The 21,763-nt window shown below is 35.7% G+C and overlaps 1 protein-coding gene across 3 annotated transcripts in view; it reads left to right on the plus strand.

Annotated features, from left to right (window-relative positions):
• Nucleotides 1–21,763, plus strand: part of VPS50 (VPS50 subunit of EARP/GARPII complex) — an 80,224-nt gene that overhangs the window by 16,351 nt on the left and 42,110 nt on the right. For all 3 annotated transcript variants that reach the window (XM_064410219.1, XM_064410223.1, XM_064410231.1), the window contains exons 6-16: nt 2,157–2,227; nt 2,630–2,747; nt 2,838–2,873; nt 5,273–5,355; nt 6,478–6,520; nt 8,261–8,359; nt 11,175–11,315; nt 14,356–14,491; nt 19,151–19,248; nt 19,926–20,020; nt 20,633–20,731. In XM_064410219.1, the coding sequence (XP_064266289.1) occupies nt 2,157–2,227; nt 2,630–2,747; nt 2,838–2,873; nt 5,273–5,355; nt 6,478–6,520; nt 8,261–8,359; nt 11,175–11,315; nt 14,356–14,491; nt 19,151–19,248; nt 19,926–20,020; nt 20,633–20,731 (1,019 nt within the window). The remainder of the gene's footprint in view (nt 1–2,156; nt 2,228–2,629; nt 2,748–2,837; nt 2,874–5,272; nt 5,356–6,477; nt 6,521–8,260; nt 8,360–11,174; nt 11,316–14,355; nt 14,492–19,150; nt 19,249–19,925; nt 20,021–20,632; nt 20,732–21,763) is intronic.

Here is a 21,763-nt window from a genome sequence, read left to right on the forward strand (position 1 = left end):
GACCATTGCTTGTATCATCTCCTGCGATAGCAGGTGGAAGAAAAAGGCTGTAACAGTAAAGTTTCAGTTTTAGTTAAAGGGGTGATGAGGTGGGAGGTTATTGCAGAAAGAGGCTGGTAAGTGCTACTGTACAGTAAGGGCTACTGGTTGAGTCTTCACAAGATCATGTAGAAGGGGGAGAAAGGGTAAAAAAATGGTATAAAAATATTCAGATATTATTTCACTGTTGTGTGGGTTTAAATTGATAGTTTTGAGTGAGTGCTGCTTTTCCTGAATCCAGCAGCTTCACTTTGAAAACCTCTCACTGCATAATGGAACTGCAGCAAATGTTCTTGCATTTTGCTGTGTAATGCTAATGTTCTTATTGCAGACATCTTAGGGAGGTGAACCTATTGCATACCTAGAAGTGCTTTCGGATATTCCAAAAAGACAGTTAAAAATCCCTTGTGCCGGTAAAAATTTTTAAAAAACTTTTCTTAAATGCTTTTGTGCATGATTAAGTCAATAATCCTTCAGTGTTACTTAAAGGCACAGGCCTGCACAGAGTTATTCATGTCAGTAGTCAGTGGAGATTTCTGGTGGGCATTGTAGGTCTCACTTTCCCACTGATTCATGAAATGAACATCCTGCTGTGTTGTGTTGTGTGAACTTGTAATGGCAGCTCCAGTTCAGTTTTCAACTACAGTAACAAATCATTACAACAACCAAAAATGCAATTGAACACATGTCCTGGACACATTTTCGCTGTGCAAAATGTAGTTTAGGGATATCATGGTTTGAAGCTCATGTCTAGTGTGAAGTACAGGTTTAACAGGCACTCCTGTGGCCACAAGATGCATGGCACTGAGACGGGGTAAGGGATTTACAGTTTTCTGTTCTTGGATGAAAGGCTGTTTTTGAGAAGAGAAAAATTGTATTCAGCCCTAAATGGTGGGCAGAAGACTCCCTCTTTGGGAACATTTAGACTGCACTCTCTTCCCATTCCTCTCCATCCAGTTGTGTTCGAAGGAGAGATTTTACAGTCTTTGCAAGAAGGGGAGTGGAGTTGCTCCTTATTGTATGTGTTTCCTCATGAATAAGGGAACAATGGCTTTTTGAATAGCTCTGGTATTTGCAAAGTATATTTTTAGAGAGAAGTAGGTATTGAGGAAAGTAATCTTCAAGTTTTGTTTCTTAGGGTATTTTGCATATCTGCAACTAGGCTGTCATTTATAAGAAGGCAACACTGGTAACATAAAGGAGCAGGTTGTGGTGGAAGATGCAGCTTAGTGATTTGGATACTGACTGGGAGCTGTTCTGAAACTGAACTGAACTTTGAACTCATTTTTGTTTGTCATATTATTAGAGTTAGATGAGTTTTCAAAGCGAAAATCTCCCTTCTCATGGAAAGCACTTGATACATTTTGAATTGATGAGCAGAATTAAAATATAAAATCAACTTCCCCCACCAAAAAAAAACCAACCCCAAATAACAACCCTCAAAGAAACAAACAAAACTCTTTTTTCTATAGCCTGGGGAAAGAATGCACTTTTCTGCAGAGCTGTTCTAACAAAAGAAATCCTAATAGTTATATTAAAACATTTATATTTTTCAAGGAGTTGATATTATGCTTCACTAAGTCAAGATCGAGCTAAATTCAGGTCACCTCTGCTGAAGAGTTTTCAGCTGAAAGTCAACAGGATACAATTAACATTCATTATGATGTGGCATCTATTAAATTGGTAAACACAAGTGCTTCTAAACAAGAAAATGCTGTGTGAAACATAATTTGAGTTTTTTGTTTTGCATATTAATACAAATTAAGCCCTGTGCTTCTATCCCTGAAGCTTTGATTATTCTGTTGTAATGTATTAATGGTATAGAAATTCTTATGCTAAATGTGGAACATATAAATGTAGAGGGTCCCACTGCAACAAAAACAGATTTCAACTGTCTTATCTTCAAAAGAGAATTGTATTTCAAAATACAGGTTTGTGTGAATGTTACATTGCAGTACTTAGTGTATATAAAATGATGGAACAAATAATATATGAAGTAACTCCACAAAGTCATTGTAATATCTCAAGAGAAATGTACTAATCAGTAGTCTTCACTAGTGTGTAACTTGTGTATTTGTTTAACTTGTATATTTGTTTAACCTGTTGTCTCTCTGTAGGAACTTGAACGTGTTACATCACTGCAGACTGGCCTTCAGCTAGCAGCAGTTATTTGCACAAATGGAAGAAGGTATCTTGCTTAAGGAACTACAGAGATTGAAAGTGGGGAAGTATTTAACAGGAAATCTGTAGACCCAGGAAGTTTGCTTGCTGATGACATTTCCTGTTCATGTGCTGAATGTTATTAGCAGTAGTAGTTAGAGATACTAAAACAGTTGCAAACTCTTGCAGCTTTCACTTTTGCAATTGGTAGTTCTCTTTGAAACAGAAAACTTTGGAGATACGCAGACAAGTGCAGAAGGGAGGATGTACCTTCTTAGTAGTCTGTTGGTACAATCTCATTTTCAGAGTTTCCCTAACAATGCTGTCAATCTTATCTTCTACAATGTATTTTGTTGGACTTGTTAGAATTGATTAGAATTAAGTTTTATTTTATGAATTGTTGAAGATTATGTTAATTTTTACCTTGCAGACACCTGAATATAGCAAAGGAAGGGTTCACACAAACTAGTTTGGGGCTCCTTGCAAATCAGAGGAAACGACAATTGCTTATTGGACTGCTGAAATCTCTGAGAACAATAAAAACACTGGTATGTACAGTTGTTTTTGTTCAGTGACAAATATTTTTCTTAATTCCTGCATAGTAATGACTGGATTTTTTTTTCTGTTTTTTTTTCTAGCAAAGAACTGATGTGCGTTTGAGTGAGATGTTGGAGGTAAGTCCCTAGCAGACTGGTATAATTTGAAGCTATTGGTATAACTTAAGGCTATTCTAAGTCTACATTTGTCAGTCATCTTAATTTTTGTCTTGCAAACAGGTTGTGTGCATAGGATAAAATTATATTTTTATTCTTCTTTTAAATTGAGAAAAGCTACATATCAAATTAGATAGCCCTGCTGCCAGGGGACAGTATTTTCTATCAAAAACTCATTGCTGCCTTTATGTCTGGGCACTGAAGCTTGAGTTAGTTCAGTAAAATTTTGTGGGGTCTTCACTTAGCCCTGCTCTCAACTTATACCTGTTTTCTTTAGCTTGAAATTTGGGGAAGAAAAAAAAAAGATGAGATTTAGCTGATTGTTGATAAACTGGGTCTGGATAAAGAATTTCTATTGATATATTACAATGTAAATTTATGGATCGGTTCCTTGCTTAGCATTTTATTTGTAAATGCAGTAGCCTTTTGTCCTTATTCATTGGGTTGGCTTTTTAATTCAATTGTAGAAAACATTGCAACATGCAGGCTGTGACACTGAAAATTCTCATGCTGTTATGTATACTGGCTAAAAATGCAGTAGATACTGTACAGAGCAAAATAGGATCTTGTCTTAAGGTGATGAATTGTATGAAAGAAAGCCTCAGGATTTTATTAACAGCTATAGTACTTGTAGTGTAACAATTTCTACTTGCAAGTTTACCAGATATTTTCAGCTAATACTGGAAGGAATGTCATGATGACAATCCCCAGTTATTAGATTTGTAAATGGAATCTTAATAGTTTCAGCTTTCAAGATTCTGTGAATTTAATTCCATCTTGAGTAAGTCACCTTGTGTCAGCAAACTTTCTTACTCTTTACCAAGCAAAATGGCACTCCTTTTCAGGTGGCATAAAGGCTTTTTGCTTAGTAAGCCCTGTACAATGATTTGCTTTTAATTTCTGTGCTGTGTTCTGCTTCCCAGGAAATTAACTCTTCACTGTCTACTGGCAGGAATTGTCCTGTGAGGAAGTGTGGTTGTTACAATCACACACAGACCCTAATGTCTGGTTACCATAATTGGTCAGTGATTTTTAAGGGCTGGAACTGCTGTTTTGGCAGAGTGCCGTTGTAAAGCTGTGCTCAATGTCTGCTCCCAATAAGTTATTCCAGCTACTGGCCCATTTATTTTCTGTACTCCTAGAAGTTAGTAGGTTGGAATATGCGTGAGAGGTATTAGTAGCCACTCAGAGAAGAGCATTTTGAAAGGGTTCCAAATTAAAAAAAGACCTGGAATGAAGTTACGGTAGCTTACAGGGCTGAGCTGCATCTGGAATATATTAGTAATATATTTTATGCAAGCAGGCTTTCTGATTTGAGCCGTGTTAGACTTAATGGAGCAAATACTAGGTTTCCAGTGGAGAGAAATATAAAGAGCTAAAAATGCAGCAGTCCTTTTAGACCAATATGCTGTTCTGTTTTCATCTAATGGATAATGTATTTAGGGTTTTTTAATGTTTTTTAGTTAAATTTGATCTGCATTAGAACATTTCTGGTAAAACCCATTTCATTTCAGAAACTCCTCTATGATAATGGCTGAATATAAATTACCCTTGTGTTTTCGCTCTTCAATCAATGACTGAAATTCCAGTAACAGCTTTGCATTTGAGCTCTCTAAAGCACGTAATATAACAGATGTAATTATGACAAAACCCAGAAGCTCTTAAGTATTAAAGAGTGTTTCTCTTCTTCCAAAGTTCTTTCTGGGTCTCATGTCTAATAGAATACAAAAATAATAGGTATATCTGAAGCAATGGCCATGTCTTGTTGGTAGGATCCTTGGGTTTTACATTTTTGTGTGTATGTTTTTGTTTTATCCTCATCATATTTCCTGATTGAGCTACCTGTATATGATTTTTATGTATTAGGACAATGTATCCATAGTGTGTTCTTTGTTTTCTGAGGCCTTCTGTGAGTCAATTGTGTTTAAGCTAATTTCTAATGAGCTGGGTGTGTCAATTTAAATAGTCTTTATTTGGGTGTAATGTTGGGAGTGTCTTCCTTGTCTCTTTTATAAACTATGGGAATAGCCAGTGCCTGAATTAACCTCTTTCCATGCTCATGAATAGATTACTGGGAAGATGTTAGTTGTTCTATAATAAAAGCTTTGTGATGTATTTTTTATATATGAAACGATACAGCAAGTTGTTTGCATAAGGTAATGTAATACCTAGTGTTTTCAGATGTTGCTCATTCTAAACTACCTGCACATCAAGTGCTGCAGTAGACCCTCACTCTTTAACTTTACTGTAGAGACAGGAGAGGCAAATGTTTTATTCCTAATGTTTGTACATAAGCATGCAAGAAAAATGGGTATTGCACTGTTACTTCAGATGAGCTTTCAATTGTATTTTATCCTAAGGAAGAGGATTATCCAGGAGCTATTCAACTCTGCTTGGAATGCCAGAAAGCTGCCAGCACTTTCAAACACTACAGTTGTATAAGGTAGGATGATATTGTGCAGATGTCAGCTTTCATTTGATTTTATTTGTGATCATTGATTCTCATTCTCTAAAGAAAGTTTAATTGAAGAGCAATTTTCAGCTTAGAATAGTAAAATTGAGGCAGTTATAAAAGCGTAAGTATTATAGAAGCCCTTCTATTTGAAGGCTCATTGCATGTGGAGAAACAATAAAGCAATACTTGCTACTCTCTTCAGTGTTTAATGGCAGTTCTTTTTGATGCCTTTTTTTCCATTTAAACTTTTTTTGCAGGGTGTTGTACCCTGTTTATCTAAAGGAAACAAAAAAGGAGGGTGATGGGTGTATCATTTAAGTGTAAAGAACTAAGCAGAGATGCTAGAATCTGTCTTTTGATAATTAATGCAGGCTCCTAAGGAGAAGATTCACAGCACAGAGGGTAGTTGTCTAAAATCAGATATGGTGATTATTTAATGAAAACTGCTTTCCGTGCAAGAAGATAATATCCTGCCTATTTCTTTGCTGCTTTGACCCTTCCGAACAAAAACATAGTAGTCTTTTTTTTCTTTTTTTATTCCTGCTGCTCTGAAGTCTTTAAAGCTGGTTGTTGCAAAGGTGCAGTGGTGCCTTTCTTTGTCCTAAATAGTTTCTCTTATGGTAGCTGTTTCGATTAATTTTTCATACCAACTTCAATTTTTTTTTTCTGAGAATGCTTAAATTCTCTTTTTCCAGTAGCATTTCTGCAAGGGGTTCCTGAGCAACAAATAACAATTACTGTAGTTTGCAAAGACTTGACAGCCCTGACCCTTCTGGGTATGTTCTGCTGTAGACTACAGTGCCAAACCAAAACATTTAATGCAAGTTTCTTGGGGGTTGGGAATGTCTTTGAATTCTTGGTTAAATCCTAGCAGGATGGAGGTTTGTCTAGACCCTCTTAACACTTTGTGTTATAAACCTAGAATAATGTGCTTTTCAACATAGCGGTGGTGTGATGGTGATAGTCTGACATAGCAGCAACAGCTTAGTGGTTTATGATGAATTGCTGTGTTGTGGCTCAGTAGCAGGGTTTTTGGAACTAAGAAATGGTCTGAAATGTTTATATAATCAGTAATTTTATTCTAAACATTTTTTTTTTGTTCGTCAATAGTGAGTTAAATTCAAAACTGCAAGACACCTTGGAACAAATAGAGGTAAGAATTAATATAGTGATGTTTAGTATATGTTAATATTTAACATTTGAGTATGTGCTAGTATTTAAACTCTAAGTACTAGAGCTTTCTAGTAAAATGTTGTTAGCAATTATAGAATGTGTTAGAATGTCTACATTTCTTTCAAGTACTGTAGTCATTGCTATTCATGTAGACTTTAGTGCTGTAATCAACCTAAATGGTCTATAATATATTATTACTCAGTTCAGTAGTTGTACTCACTCAAAGTGGTAGAGCAGTCAAATTAACAAAGTCAAGTAACATTTGAAGTCCTGAACTTCTAAAGAGTTGTGAAAAGTAAATTAATAGCAAGCCAGTAGGTTTGGATAAGCTGTACAAGAGATCACAGTTTCACAGGAAATTTTAGAGGTCAGCAAACTGGAAGCTGCTGGATAGGACCAGTGCTAAGCTGTGGAAATAAGACTTGAATAGCTATGAAGGAAGAGACTAAGGTTGGTTTAAGTTTGTAGATAGCATCACAAAAGCAAAGGAATATAAAATGTTAAGTGTCTTCCTGGAAACCGGTGGAAAAAAAGGGAATGCTTTGAACTCCACTACTAGGTAATTTTGAGCTGGAACTTGGCAAGCTTTTTGTAGGAAGTCTAGTAATGTAGGTATGTATAATGTGTATGTGATGCGTGTAATGCATACACATGCAATGTCTAGCAGGAACCTGAATTAGCTATTTGAGCAGCTGTCTACACCTGTTGTCACATGCTATTCAGAAAGTTAGACTACCACATGTTTTATCATACCTTGTTATTTAATTCCCTGTAAAATTAAAATTTTGGTCAATTTCCTTCAGTTATGTCTTTGTACTTCAGCTTTTATGCAAAGCATTTTTTGTTCCCTTAGTCTTTCTCTGATAATACTTTATTAAATAATAAGATTGAAGTGGTTTTAATATCTAGCAAGGAAAGAAAATATTAACTCTGTATGTTATGTTGTTGATTCATTCTGGTTTTTTGCATTGTTGGTTGGAAAAAACTAGAGTTAGGTTGTGTATCTGAATATATTACAGTGTCTACATGAGAATTATGTTTTAAGCTATGTTTGAAAGCTTTATTAGTTATTAAATACATGTTCCTATTGAAGTTTTTTTTTTTTCCCACTTAGTTTACATAGTAGGCAAACTTCATTTTTTGCAGAGCTATTCAGTATGCTCAGACACAGCTCTGCTGGCAGAACCTGTATTTGTGTGTCTCCTTTCTTTTTTGATTCTCTCAGGTACTGATTGTTGTGCTGATGTAGTATTCTGTAAATGGCTGTCTTGCCAATGAACTTTTAATTCAGACAGTGTTTGTTCCATTTAAGAGATGCAGTCAGAGGGTTAAGAAGTCTGTAATGGAATTGACTGAGCTGAAACTCCCAGATCTGGGTTTTTCTTAGGGGTGGAAGTAGACCAGCTTGGAAATCTCAGCTCTCCCATATTGATGTTCCTGGCCTTCTCAAAGTAAACATCACTTTGAATTTGACTGCAGTGTTTTTGCTTCTTCTTGGGAGTGGTGGAACTCTTTGGCTGACACTGAAGTACTTATGCTGCAAGAAGTAACACTTAAGCACCTCAGAACAGTCCAGTCACACAAAGTCTTGGTTACTTTACAACTGTAATTATCACACTGTTTAAATAAACATCTTCCTCACTTGCTGTTGTTTAAGTAATGTATTACTTGGCCTGTTTTTTTTTAGTGTTTAATGCATTTTTTTCTTCCATTTTTATAGGAACAACTGGACGTAGCGCTTTCCAAAATATGCAAGAATTTTGATATCAATCATTATACAAAGGTTCAGCAGGCTTACAGGCTGCTTGGAAAAACACAGGTTAGTACGTATCTTCTGAGGAAGTCACAAAGAATAGTTGTGTCACAGCATGAAGCTTTGAGAACTGTGATGGAAATTTATTTTCCCAATTGTTGTGGTTTAATCCCAGGTGGCAGCTAAGCCCCACACAGCTGCTTGCTTCTTCCTCCTTGGTGCATGGCAAAGTCTGAGGGCAGGCAGGTGTTCAGGCATCCCCAGCACAGCATGACTCCATCATGTGTAACAGTGACTTGTGAAGACAAACTTCATCACTCCAAACACCCCCCTGTTCTTTCTTCTTGCCTCAGCTTTTATTACTAAGCATGACACCACATGTTATGGAATATCCCTTTGCTCAGTTGGGATCAGCTGTCCTGGCTGTGTCTTCTCCCAGCTCCTTGTGCACTCCCAGCCCCCTCTGGAGGGTTGGGGTAAGAAGCACACCCTGTGTAAGCCATGCTCAGCAATGGCTAAAGCATCCTTGAATTATGAACACTGTTTTCAGCACAAATCAAAAACATAGCCCCATTCCCCTTACCAGCTACTGTGAGGAAAATTGACTCTATGCCAGCCAAAACCAGCACACTAATGCTGATGGATCTTGCCAAATATATGTATACAAAGGTTTTTATAGTGCCCATGTAATTGAAGAGTATTTGCTAAAGGTGAGCTGTGTGTTACTGCAACATGTAATTTTTTTGACAGGTTATAAGAGTAACAGTTGCATATTTCAGCTCTGTTTATACTGCTGTTTGCACTGTTCATTCTGTTTGGTCATGTGAATACTATTTTTTATAGCTAAGTCTGTTTTTTTGGGTTGTGCACTACTTCTGCCTTGAGTATTTCCATTTTGTATTGTACTGTTAACATGATGGCAATGTAACATGTGAGGAGATAGATTTTTGCAACAAAGTAGATCCCATGGCATGTCAAACACATGCTGTGGACATGTGTTGAAAGTTACATCTGTGTGTGCCTAGAGCACTTTGTGTGTATATGAGAGTAGACCTAGGTTCTCCCATAGGATGGAGTTCTCTTCTGTTTGGTGCACTGTCTTGAGGCTTCATACTTTGTTTCTCTGAGAAGGCAATTAGCCAGTTTCCTTCAGAAGGTATTAAGTATGGCAGCTAATATCAACGTCCTGTGAAGTAAGGAGGATAAGGAGACATGAAAGTCTTGGAGGCGAGTTTTGTCAGTGATCAGTGCTCATAATACAGGCTGAGCATGGTGATGCCAGTGTAACAGGGATTGATTTACTTAGAGAAGTGATTCCCCCAGAAGGCTTTAGTTGCTAAAGACCAAGTCAAAGCACCTGCCCCTGGCAAAGACAGGACAAGAACCCCAGTCATTTTTTATTGTGCTTGGCTTTTTTAATGCTCTTTCCAGATTTCAGGAGAATATCTGATATAAGATTGCGTTTCTTGGGTTTGTTTTAATTTTTGTTTGTTTGTTTTGCTTCTTTCTAATTAGAACCTTTCTAGCAAAGTTGGCTGGCTTGACTGTAAAACCAGTGGAGGTCTGCAATAGGATAGAAATGGATTTATCTTCCCATACTTTGTTAATGTGCAGAACTATTGGAATGCCTAAAGACTGCAACTTAAAATCGGGGGAGAAGTTTAATTAGACTTTTCATTTTTTTAGTGCACTGTATTCAGTTTCTTATTTACTGAAGAAAAATAGGTACAATGCATGTCAAGTACATGACATGTTGAGAAAGACAGATATTTGGAGAGGAATGAAATTTCTGACAAAACAAAAGTGTTATTTGTTACTGCATGGTTTTGCTTGTTTTTTCCATTATAGAGTGACTTGGTTTTGGCACTCTTTTTATTACTAGTAAAATAAGTATTTTGAACTTTTCCTGAAAATAATTTAGTTGCATTTTTATTCAAATCTCTCCCATATTGACCTCTTCTCAGTAAACAAAATGTCGAGGTCCTTCAGTATCTTCAGTACTTTTCATTATTTAATTTGTCTTTCTATTTTCTTTAGCTAATTTGGTTAGGACTACCTATAGGAAATGGGCTGTTGTCAATAGGATTTAAGCAGAATTGCTTCTTCATTTCTTGTGGAGTGATTGAGTTTTCAGCTCTTATTGGTAGCTAAAAATGTCAAATAGGAAGTAGTGAAACTGAGTACTTTCAAATCTGATAATTACATGTATATGAAAACAGTGAGAAAATTCAGTTTCTGAAATGAAATAATGTTACATATAATTTATTAAGAGCAGGGACACTTCTGGAACAGGGAAACGTTCTGACCTGAAACTCAGACATGGTTATGGCAAAACGAATATGTTTCATAGTCATTAGTCCTTAGTACATGTTACTTTTTCCTGGAAAAGGTAGTCTTTTTTTTTTTAAACAAATGTCTTTTTTTCCCTACCAAAAAGAGGAGTTTTATAGGAAATTTATTTATATGATGTGCATGCCTTTCTGTATGCTTAATTGTATTTTGGGTTCTTCACTCTGGCAAGTGGATGAAGACTTTGTGATTGTGCCTTTAATTTTAATGACTGCAAGAGTGAGTAAATTCTATAATTAGCTATATTATATTAATATGTAGTGACAGTGTACAAGCAAAGGTAAAGAGGGAAGATGGCAGAGGAAACTGATTTTACTTGCAATACCTGAACTCTTTTATGTGATCATATTGTAATATTACCAAGATCTGTGCTAGGTATTTTTGAGACAGAGATTGGAGGACATGGTTACAAGTATTCATTACTGAAAAAGATCTATGTTAAAAGATGATGGCTAAAATGACTAAAAGATGGTTTGGCACATGACAAACTGAGTTTTACTGTTTGGTTTTATGTTACTCTTGTTTCTTTCAGACAGCAATGGACCAGTTACACATGCACTTCACCCAAGCCATTCACAACACTGTGTTTCAAGTAGTCCTTGGATATGTGGAGCTGTGTGCAGGAAACACAGACACCAAGTTTCAGAAGTTACAGTACAAAGACCTCTGTACAGTATGTAATTCTTGCATATATGTATTGTTTTTAATCTGAATTTTTTCACTGTTGTAGGTGTACCTTTCCTCAGTAGGGAGTAATTTGTTAACCCTATAGCTACTCTAGTTTCTTAATACAGCTTATAACTATTTGAGATATTTATTACTCATAACTTAATGTTGGTTTCAATTGCATTAATCTTAGCACCTTGGAGATTTTGTGCACTGTGTCTAACAAATACCAACATTTCAAAATGTGAGTGTCTTCAGTATGATATACTTGTTACTGGAATAACTATTATCTTTGAACTTTATTCCAGTGCATTTAGGTAGTATTCACAATTTCTCTGATACTGCCAAGAATTCCTGTAAAGATTCTAATTTAATTGATGTCTTCCCATTATTCCTGACTTTGTATCATTCACTTTTTATTCTCACATTTAATTTTGCACTTTTGATACCAGGATAAGGGACAGCTATAATATTGTGATATAAAAGCCTGATGATAGGCAGATCATGGGCTGGGAATATACATGTTTCCTCTACTGCAAATTTTAAGTGCAGTTTCTTGCATATTTTGTAGTGTTTTTAGAATGAATGTAGCATTTTTTAATCCACTCTTTAAATTTTTTCACTAGAGATTTTTCTGTTACACCCTGAGAAATTTTCTAAAACTTCAGTGATGGGGAAGAAGAATGTGAGATATTTTAAGTGGTTCTAATGTTGAATTACAACTTGAAATTATGTTTCTATCTTGAATATTCTTTAGGATGTTTGTTTCAGTCACAGATGAAGCCCTCATCATACTTCATCAACTTAAGCACCCACCCCATCAGTTGCAATTTATTAAATTGAAATACACTCACAGGGAGATTCAAGTTCATATGCTGATCCATTTTTTGTTCTTTCCCTTCTCTTATCTCCTGGGATCATGTAGCTGCCACTAGTAATCAACACATTGTAAACCATTTCATTGTAAAGAGGTGCCTCTTTGACTTAAAAAGTTTACATTATCTAAGAGCCTTCATATAAATAAAAATGTGATGAGCAAAATAGATTTAGTGGCAATAATTGACTTAACTATTTATGAACATAATGAGTAAGTTTCTGGATAGTTGCTATTCCCACTTCACTGAGGTGAATTCTAGTTGCAGAAAGCCAGCAAACCCTGATCTTTGTTCTCCAGACTGCAGTCCTTTCATCTTTCTGCTATAAGCCTTCAGAGTGTGGTTTTATTTTTGTTTCTTAGTTTCTAATGAACTTATCTTCCAGTTTTTTTTTCCTTTATTCTTCTGTATATTCTTCAGTTTATTTCTCATTCCTTGCTAATACTAATGATACTAAGCCCACTTATTTACACTTACAAACTACTACTGAGCTGCTTCTGACCAGTTCTAAAATCCAGGTTGTGTGTTGCTGTTTATCCTTATACTTGAGTGTGTGGAGGAATCTTTCAGGCACTTGGAAATACCACATTTTGTAATACACAGAAAGAGGGTGGCTTTAACTGCATGGTTACAAAATTATTACCTCATTATTTCTGTTGGTCTTTACTTATGCCAAGTGTTAATGACATGATGGGATGTGTTACTGTGACCCTGTAATAGCTGGCATTCTGTATAAATGAAGGTACTCAGATTTTGGGACTTGATTCTACTGTGAATATTGCTGCAATTGCATTGAAATTTACTTTAAAAATTTTTCATTACTATCTTGGTAACCATTAGTTACCTTGGCTGCAGATGGGAAATTTTGGTCTCTTACCATGCTGTTCAGTGTTGGTGCCTGTTGTAATGCATTTGTAAAATCAGGGTGCTGAATAAGATGAGCTATCATAGCAATTCAATTTGTAACTTCCTGTAGAAAAAACAGCCGGTTTTCATCTCATGTGTTCAGCTGTTGAGGAACAAATTGTTCAAGACTGAAATATGAGCCCTCTTTCTCTTCCTTTAGTTGAAGTGAGAGCCCTCTTCAGGCTGCCTATGCTGTTAAGCCAGGATGCCCTTAACATGTAAAGGGATATCAAGTAGTTTAATAAAGCAAGGGAATATAAAATTGAAGTATTCCTTTTGAGGCAGGTATGCTGCTGTGTGTTTCTAAAAATCTGTCAAAATGAACTCATCTAGCTTATTTCCATTGTACATGGATAGTAAGGGACTATAGTGGCTTTTTTCTTTGTTTTGTTTGCATCTTTTTGGAATACTGATACTGGATATTATAATAATGTGAATCTTTTAAAAAAGAGTAATGTTTTCAGAAATTCTTAAGCCTTTATGAAAGTTAGTGCCTGTCTACTCAGAGTCACTGATTCATTGTTGAGTCTTTCTTTTCTTAGCAATATGCTATGGTTTTACAAACATGTTTACTCTTCTTGAATATTTCTGGAGCAGGGCAAAGCTTTGCTTCTTCAGTCTCAAATTTTGATTTTCTTTATTCTACTATAAGCTCAAAGAAATTCAGTTGTTTCCTTAGTTTAAATTGAATTATCTTGGTAAAGTAATCCTTTCTTCCTGTTCATCTGAAAGTCAGTATGTCTTCAAGTATAGTGATTTGCACAAGAAAACTATAGATTTTAGATACTAAAAGCCCTGAAATACAGTAAGAATAACATTTCTTGATAATTTAGTAGAGAAAATCGCTGAATCAGCAGCTTTGGAGTTTTTTAACTACTACTTTAAAGATCATTTAACCCAATGGGGTATTTGCCAGGAAGGCTTCTTTGTACAAAAGTCTGTGTCCTTGAACTGACAGACAGGAGTGGCTGCATCCCTCTGATAGTGAGATGCATCTTACTTCTGCATTTCTGTAAAATAAATGTAAGAGGTAGTTAACATACAGGCCAGTTGAGAAAATTAAAAAGAAGATGTTAACAAAAACACTTTATGCTTTTGATTAGTTGACCAAAATCAGGAATTTGTCACTTCTTAAAATACATTTGAAAATGAAACTGATGTACGTCAGCTCAGCTGTATGAATTTAGACTTTCTTATGGTTTGTGTTGCTGCAGCAAAAAATGAACACCATTTTGAAGTTTCCTAATGCTGTTTGTTGTTCTGTAGCACATTACATCAGACAGCTACATTCCATGCCTTGCTGATCTCTGCAAAGCCCTCTGGGAAGTCATGCTCAGTTACTACCGAACGATGCAGTGGCATGAGAACCATGACCCAGATGAGGCAGCAGTTGTGTCTTCTGGTAAGAAACCTCTGGGAACAAAACTTCTGATACTTGGAAATAACTTTTCTTGTGCTCAAGTTATTAATTTGTGTTGGTATCTTTGTGGTCTTGACTCAGTGCCTTCAGCATTTTTGCTGACAGTGTGCAGTAAGGACTAAAGCACTCACTGGATTTTTTTTACTCAATAAGATTGATTTTTTTAATGAATATTTGTATGTGCCAGTCTTGCAGATATAAATGATTTAATTTTAAACGTGCTTAGGGAAAATGTCTTTCCTCTATTGTGTAGAATCTTAAAAAGAGATAATAAATTGTTTTTTAGTAAAAAAAAATATTTTGGATTGCTGGAGCTGTTTTTTTTGTGTTGAAACTATTGCTTGAATTGAAAGTTTTTATATCTGTATCAGATGTAAAATTCAGAGTCAAAATATTTGCTTTTGTGGTGTGAAGAAAGATTCTAGAGTTTTGGCTGAATTGCCCATTCTCAATAATATTTACATTTACACTTTAAATAAGATATTTATATTTTCTTCTCGTGTCCATTTTGCTGTAGTTTTTGCAGATGTAAAATCAAGCAGGTACCATAAAGAACTTCATGGAAAAATGACCACAGTAGACTCCTAATTCAGCCACATATGCACTTATAAACCTAGTTCTCCTTAGGGTTGTTACTTGTGACATCCTGAGGAAGGAAGACAATCTGCACTCTAAAGCCTTCTACAGGAGCTATTAAGCACTTTATTAGGATAAAGTGATCTATACAGTCAGATACATAGTTTTAGATGCACTGCTTTTAAATGCATGCCAGAGTGTTTTGGTATGTTTACTACTAGCCTTCTGTTACTCAGTTTTTAATTTTCTGGACATATGGCTTAGCTACAATGTACAGCTGATATGTAGTGATCTGCTGAATCACTTTTTCAAATACCTCAGTAATGATAAAGCACACAGAAGGGAATTTTAGAAGTACAGCTTAATTTCAGAGGGACTGTAAATATGTACTGTTTTTTTTTTCCTAAACTCATTACTTATTCTGCTATAATTATGAAAACTGTACATGGAATTCTTATTTCATACATTGATTTGATGGCTGTGATATGTGGTAATGTCAAAGAGTAAAATTCCTGTAAAATGGACATGTATGTCAGAGGGAACCAGGGAGGCAGTTCAGGAGATTATGCTGAAGTTGTTCCTTAAATAGGCTCCATAGACTGGAGAAGTAGATGTACCACTATGATGTACCACTAGATGTACCACTATGTCTGGCTTTTATAGTTTCGGGAACTCATGGCTCTCCCAGTGTTGTCCCAGTCAATCTCAGCAGTCTTAGAAAGTACCTTAAATGTGTCAAGGGACTCTTGCTCTTAGGGCATCAAGTACAAATGTTGAAGTGAGAAGTTGGACTTGAAAGACATTATTTATAAAACTCTTTATATTTTAGTAGTGAAACTTATCCAAAAGAAGTCCTTGGAAAGACAGAATTAAGTAGATGTAGAACTTGTTTAATCAAACTGAAGATAAAATTAGTGAACTAAAATTATCAACATAACATGAAATGAATGTCGTGTTTATCTATATCTATGTCATATTTAATGAGCTACTACTTAGTCTATGATTTTGTTGTTTGTATGCTAAACAGAAAATTGCTGTAATATGGGGTTTCATCCCTCAAAATAAACTGCTTACTGGAAAATTTTCCATTCCATCGTTTGTTGTGTTCAGAGCATTGTTTATGTTTTAGTAAAGAATCAAACAGAAAATGAATTTTAAAGGGACCTATGCAGGTAATTTTTGTCTTCCCTGCTCAAAGCAAAGTGATCTTCAAAGTCACACTGTTTTGTGTGGGGGCTTGCCTTGTTCAGCTGGATTTTCACATAGCATGAAATTTACTATGGTGTTGGTGTAATTTACATGTATTCATGAGACAATGATTTAACAGAAGACCTGAAAATGAGTGGTAAAATGATCACTATAGCATTTAAACTTCTGATTTCACATGTGTAATCCTAGGGGTAAAAGTGGTAAATAGCTCTAGTATCTATAAAAGATTCAAAGAAAAGTAAGAAGAAAATGATGTAGGGTGTAAATTCAATTTCAACCATTTTAATTTTCAAAATGTTTCCTTTATAGTTCTATGTAAATTCTGTGCAAGACCTGCTTAGTATTCAAAGAGTGAATCTAGAAGGCAGAGATTTGATTGAGTCCTTTTTTTTTTTGCTTTCGTCTACTGTGCAGAGATTAAACAAAAACCTTTTGTTATGACTGAAAGTTGCCTTTTTGAATTTTGAGAAATACTGAAAAACCTGAAGAATGACTGTATTTAAATCAGGCATCTAGAATAATAACTCCTGGGTGGTTTTGATCCTTGTTTTTCTGTGTAGTTATGAATATATGTGTTCTCTGCCTGTTCATTTCCTCAATACAAAATGTGTAAGTGCTTTTGCAGCCCTTGATTTTCAAGAAAGTTATCCTAAATTAATGCATTTGCGTGTGTGAAATTAGCTGCAGTGCAGTTAATTAAAAGACTGGAAACAAGACCTCTTAGCATGAGTGGCCATAAACCAAGACCATTGGGAGACTGACAGAGAATATTCCATTGATTTTTTTTTTTTATTTTTAGCGAACAATAACGTGTATTGCAGTGTCTGTCCAGCCATTCCTTCATGAATGGCAGTTTGGGAGTACAGGGACTATGATCTTAATCCAGAGAACAGGTCAAGGACACTGACTTCTTTAGCATTGCCTTCGGTCTGCAGATGTTCAAAAGAGAGGAGGTTGCAGAAACACACAAAGAGTGTGCTGTGGCTAAGATTGCTGATTTTGTTTCCTTGATAGTCTGGGAAAGGTTAAATCCACTTAGAGGTTTTCTGTTCATAGAAATTAGATTCTTAGATTCTTTCTGTTTGTGTTTCATTTAATGTTCCATGGAAGATCAGGAAAATGAATTTGTCAGAATTATTACTTTCAGAAGATGATCATATTTAGGTACAGTTAGTAAATTTTGATTTATGTTGGCAGTGGGTAATATTTGTTCTGTGGTTTTTCTATCATAAGGAACATTTTTTTGCATGCCTTGCAACAGTAGATATAGTATGGAATTATGTTTATGTCTTGTTTGCACATAGCACAGCCTTTTATCATCTCATTTTGAGCTATTAGGGTAGATTCTCAGTTAACTTGCAAAATCAGTCCCAATGTCTTAACACAGGACAAAGTTGAACACAGATTTGCAGCCTTGACAAATGAATAATCCTAATCTAAACCCAAGTTCTGGACTGTATTTTATTATATTTTTAATTTTGATGAGGAGTTATTCAATTCACACTACTGGAGCTTTTACATTCTGGCTGGTTATTGTGCTGGTTCTGTGTTCTTGAGTTCCAGCTTTGTGGGCACACTAGCTCAGCTAGCTTGCCACCAGTTCTTGGTAGCATTTGTATGTTCACTGCTGTAATCCCTAGTTTACAGATAAGGCTTTTTTAGTGTTAGGTAAAGTTCATAATTTTATAAAGTTCATAATTTTATAATGTCGAGCCACACCTTATAGCTCCATCTGAAAGAAATCAAGCAAGGCCAGCATCCTTCTCAGTTTTCATATTCCCCATGTCTGTTTTTTGAATTTAAATGGAGATATGGATGTAGAAGATATAATATTTTTGTTCTTCCTGTTAAGCTTATATAAACATTCTTATTCTGAGAAACATACTCTGGAAAGGTTCAAATCAGAAACCAGATGGTTGATGAGAAGAAGGATGATGTACGTGAAACTGTTCTACTTACAAAGAGTCTGTCCTAGGACTGGGAGAATGAGGCACTGCTAAGTGCTATTTATAATTGGTGATTTTTACAGAAGGAAAATTGCTCACTTGACAGTGAGCACTGGATGATCTGAAGAAGATACAATCAAAACATGTTCAGACTGCTCTGTTGTTATTTTGGTTTAATTGAATTGTCAGTGTCCAATACAAATCATAACAATTGCTGTTAGTAGATGTTTTTTTCTTTTGTTCTCTTAAATATGTGGTAGTTCAGACAATGCTGCAGGGTCTGTTCTGCATACATCTGAAAAGGCTGATAATAATCTTGTATCCAGTGTCCCATTCCTTACTGGCCTCTTTAGTAAGGTGCTCACAATATTTACATGATGTCCATCTAGACTGCAAGGTCTGGATTCAGGGCGAGGCATGACAAGGCAAGAGCACTTAGGTTGTTGATAAAATTTCTTGGTGCTGACAGATGGATGACATATGTACATTTATGTTTCTGGACTCTTCTTCAGTAGACAACAAAATTAGTCACGAAAAATTGCTCTTTTCTCTAAGGAAGGTGGAACTAAGCCAGGAGTTTTTCTGTAAAAAGCTGTGAAGCCTAGTAATGAACAACTGCAAGGATCAGTCAGGATTAGCTCCCACTGTGATCCTTGCAGTACATTACTGCCTAAGGAACACTGCTGGACAGGTGTTTGGTATGCAGGGGATGAAACTCTCCTGGTCTGCATTTGCACATAAGGCTTATATGCTTATATGTGTGTTATTAGTTTCTGTTCAGAAGTTTAGAGAAAAGTAGCTCTTCTGGAGTTTGTATAATCAATAATATGTCAATAGCTAAGGAAATGTAATTCTGTGTAGGATAACTTTTAAAGCTTTTGGAAATACTTACAATGCCTTTAACCTGAAGTTTCAGATGGCAACAATGTGATTGGAACTGAAGAGAACAGTTTTGACCGCAACTATGTAAAAAAGAAGTTGGAGCATGGACTTTCACGAATATGGCAGGTATGGGTTTTGAAGTTTGTTTCCCCCTAGGTATTTATTCTCCCTCCTTCCATCTCTCTAATATTAATTATTGTTATATTTGTACTAATGTTCTTAAAGAAATGTCGCCAGATTTTTTAAAGTTATTTTTTTAAAGTGACCACAGAAATTAATTTCTATGACTCAGTGGTTGCAATGCTTCCAATTCCAGTCAAGATACCAAAACATAGTAATAGGACTTTCAACCTGTTTCTTTCAACCTGTGTGCTGCCACACAATCTATTTTCTTCTCATGTGCTTTTCTCTGTATACTGTTTATATTCTGGTACAACCATAGCTCTGGAGAACCCGGAGCCTTTTGAACCTGGCTGGTTTCATGGTATTCCTGGTGTGATTGCTTGATCGGTTTGGTGTGCAGTGTCACCCAAAATGTTGATGAAAAAGCTGAGTTCTGTTTTTGCATTGACAATAAAGCATCTAGGATTGACTCTATCTGTGTTATAGAGTGCTAAAGAAACTGATTATAAAATTGTTATAAAGAAATTACCCATGTTACCAAAAGTGAAATTCTGTTCTAAATCTCAAAAAAAGAATTTATTTTTAAGTGCAAGCAACCAAGTGTTAATGAACCAGGCATCCAAGCCTTCACTTTTCCTCTTCAGTGTATTAACTATACTTGTTAAAAACTTGTTTTGTAGGATGTTCAGTTGAAAGTGAAAACGTATCTTCTGGGAACAGATCTGTCTAACTTCAAATATGATGACTTCATATTTGTACTTGATGTTATCAGCAGGTATGCTGGTGTGGTTGTAATAGCTTTAAGTACAAGTCCACAGATGAGCTCTGATCAGATACCACTGTTCATTAAGGCTGATATTTGCATTTTGATGCAAATTTCATTCAAATGTGCTGATAGCTTGAAGAGTAATTCTGTATGTGAGAGTTTATGAGGATGTATTTAGGAGAGGTAGCATGAACTGTTTTGCTGCTTAAGTGTGATATGATTTCAGTATTGTCTCCTTTTAAAGTATGGGGTATGCAGGCCTGGCAATTTTTTTCTAAGAGCTTTTAAAGAGTGTCTGAGTCAAGCAGAAAAATACTGTGGTACTGCCAACCTGTACAATATTATATCCTTCTCTTGTAACAATAAAATGGCACATTGAGACTGTGAACTGACAGCTTGTCCTGTGTAGCGGGCTCTCAAAAATACATTTATTTTGCTTATGGCTCTTTGTCTCTATGCATATGACACACAATGGTAGGATTTGAATTTTGTGGAATGCAGCCTTAACGTTGCAATGTAACATTGGTACTCTGTGTTTATGAAGGTAAATCTACACTCACAGTTAGAACAGCAGTATTAATAAATCAATAAATATGTCTAAACTTTGTTTTATTACTTTAGGCTGATGCAGGTTGGAGAAGAATTTTGTGGCAGTAAGTCTGAAGTTTTGCAAGAATCTATCAGAAAGCAAAGTGTTAACTATTTCAAAACATACCACAGGTGAGACTATTATATGTGCAGTAGATGATTCTAATGACATTTTTTGGTGTTGGGTAAACAGATTCCTTTCCAAAGGAATTCCACTGCATGATGTTCCTGCATTGAGGTTGACTGTAGAGTATATTTCCTGATGAGAATAAGGTCTCTGAACCCTGGAGAAGGGGAGAGGATAGAGAAGCCTTTGCTTCCACTGTGTTTGTGGAAAACTGAAGTTCTGCAGCAGGCAGGTCAGATAAAGACAAACAACTTTTTAATGTAGAGTTCCAGTAGTTTTTTAGGTTGCTTCTTGTCTCCTGGCATCCTGAGAAGGAATGCCTCTGAAGTCCATACTTTGTAGCAAAATTGTGTCTTCTTTTTCAATGCAATTGCTTAAGAAGACTCATGTATTACTATGAAATGTTTTTTCAATATGCAATTCTGTTTTGAATCAAGTAAGATATTTAGAACTGCGTCCATCTTTTTGAGTCATGTCTTCATGGCTTGAAGGATGGCAGGATGTAATTACATTTCAGTCAGCTCTAATGTCATATCCCACGAGGACAGTCATGTGTTGTCATGGACAGGCATTCTCAGGACTCAGACATGATATATGGCTATAACAGCATCAGGACTTATCTTTCTGTTTGTTTTAGTTGTCTTGATTTTAGAAATGTTTTGGTTTGGGTGATTGACAACTTTTTGATTCTAGTCATCTAGCATTATATTCTTTCTGGGTGTAAAACCTAAGAAGATACGAGAAAAAATACAGCCTTCCATGCTTGAGGAAATGCCTACTTTTCTAGTCTTGATCTGTTGTCCTCTTGTTTGGGAGCTGTCATACAAGTAATACATCCAGAGCCATTTGAAAAGTTAGAGACTTTCTGCCTAAAGTCCATGAAGTATGAAAATTAGGGCAGGAGAACATGAAACAGTGCCTAAATTCAGAAGACGAGAATGTGGTTTGGAATTTCTTCCAGCTTGGTAGTTGGTAGCTAGGAATTCTTTCTTGTCATTTGATGAAGACCTCAGTTCCAGTTGTCTGAAAAACTTGAG

Source organism: Passer domesticus, chromosome 1 (genome assembly GCF_036417665.1).
Source record: "Passer domesticus isolate bPasDom1 chromosome 1, bPasDom1.hap1, whole genome shotgun sequence".
NCBI lineage: Eukaryota > Metazoa > Chordata > Aves > Passeriformes > Passeridae > Passer > Passer domesticus.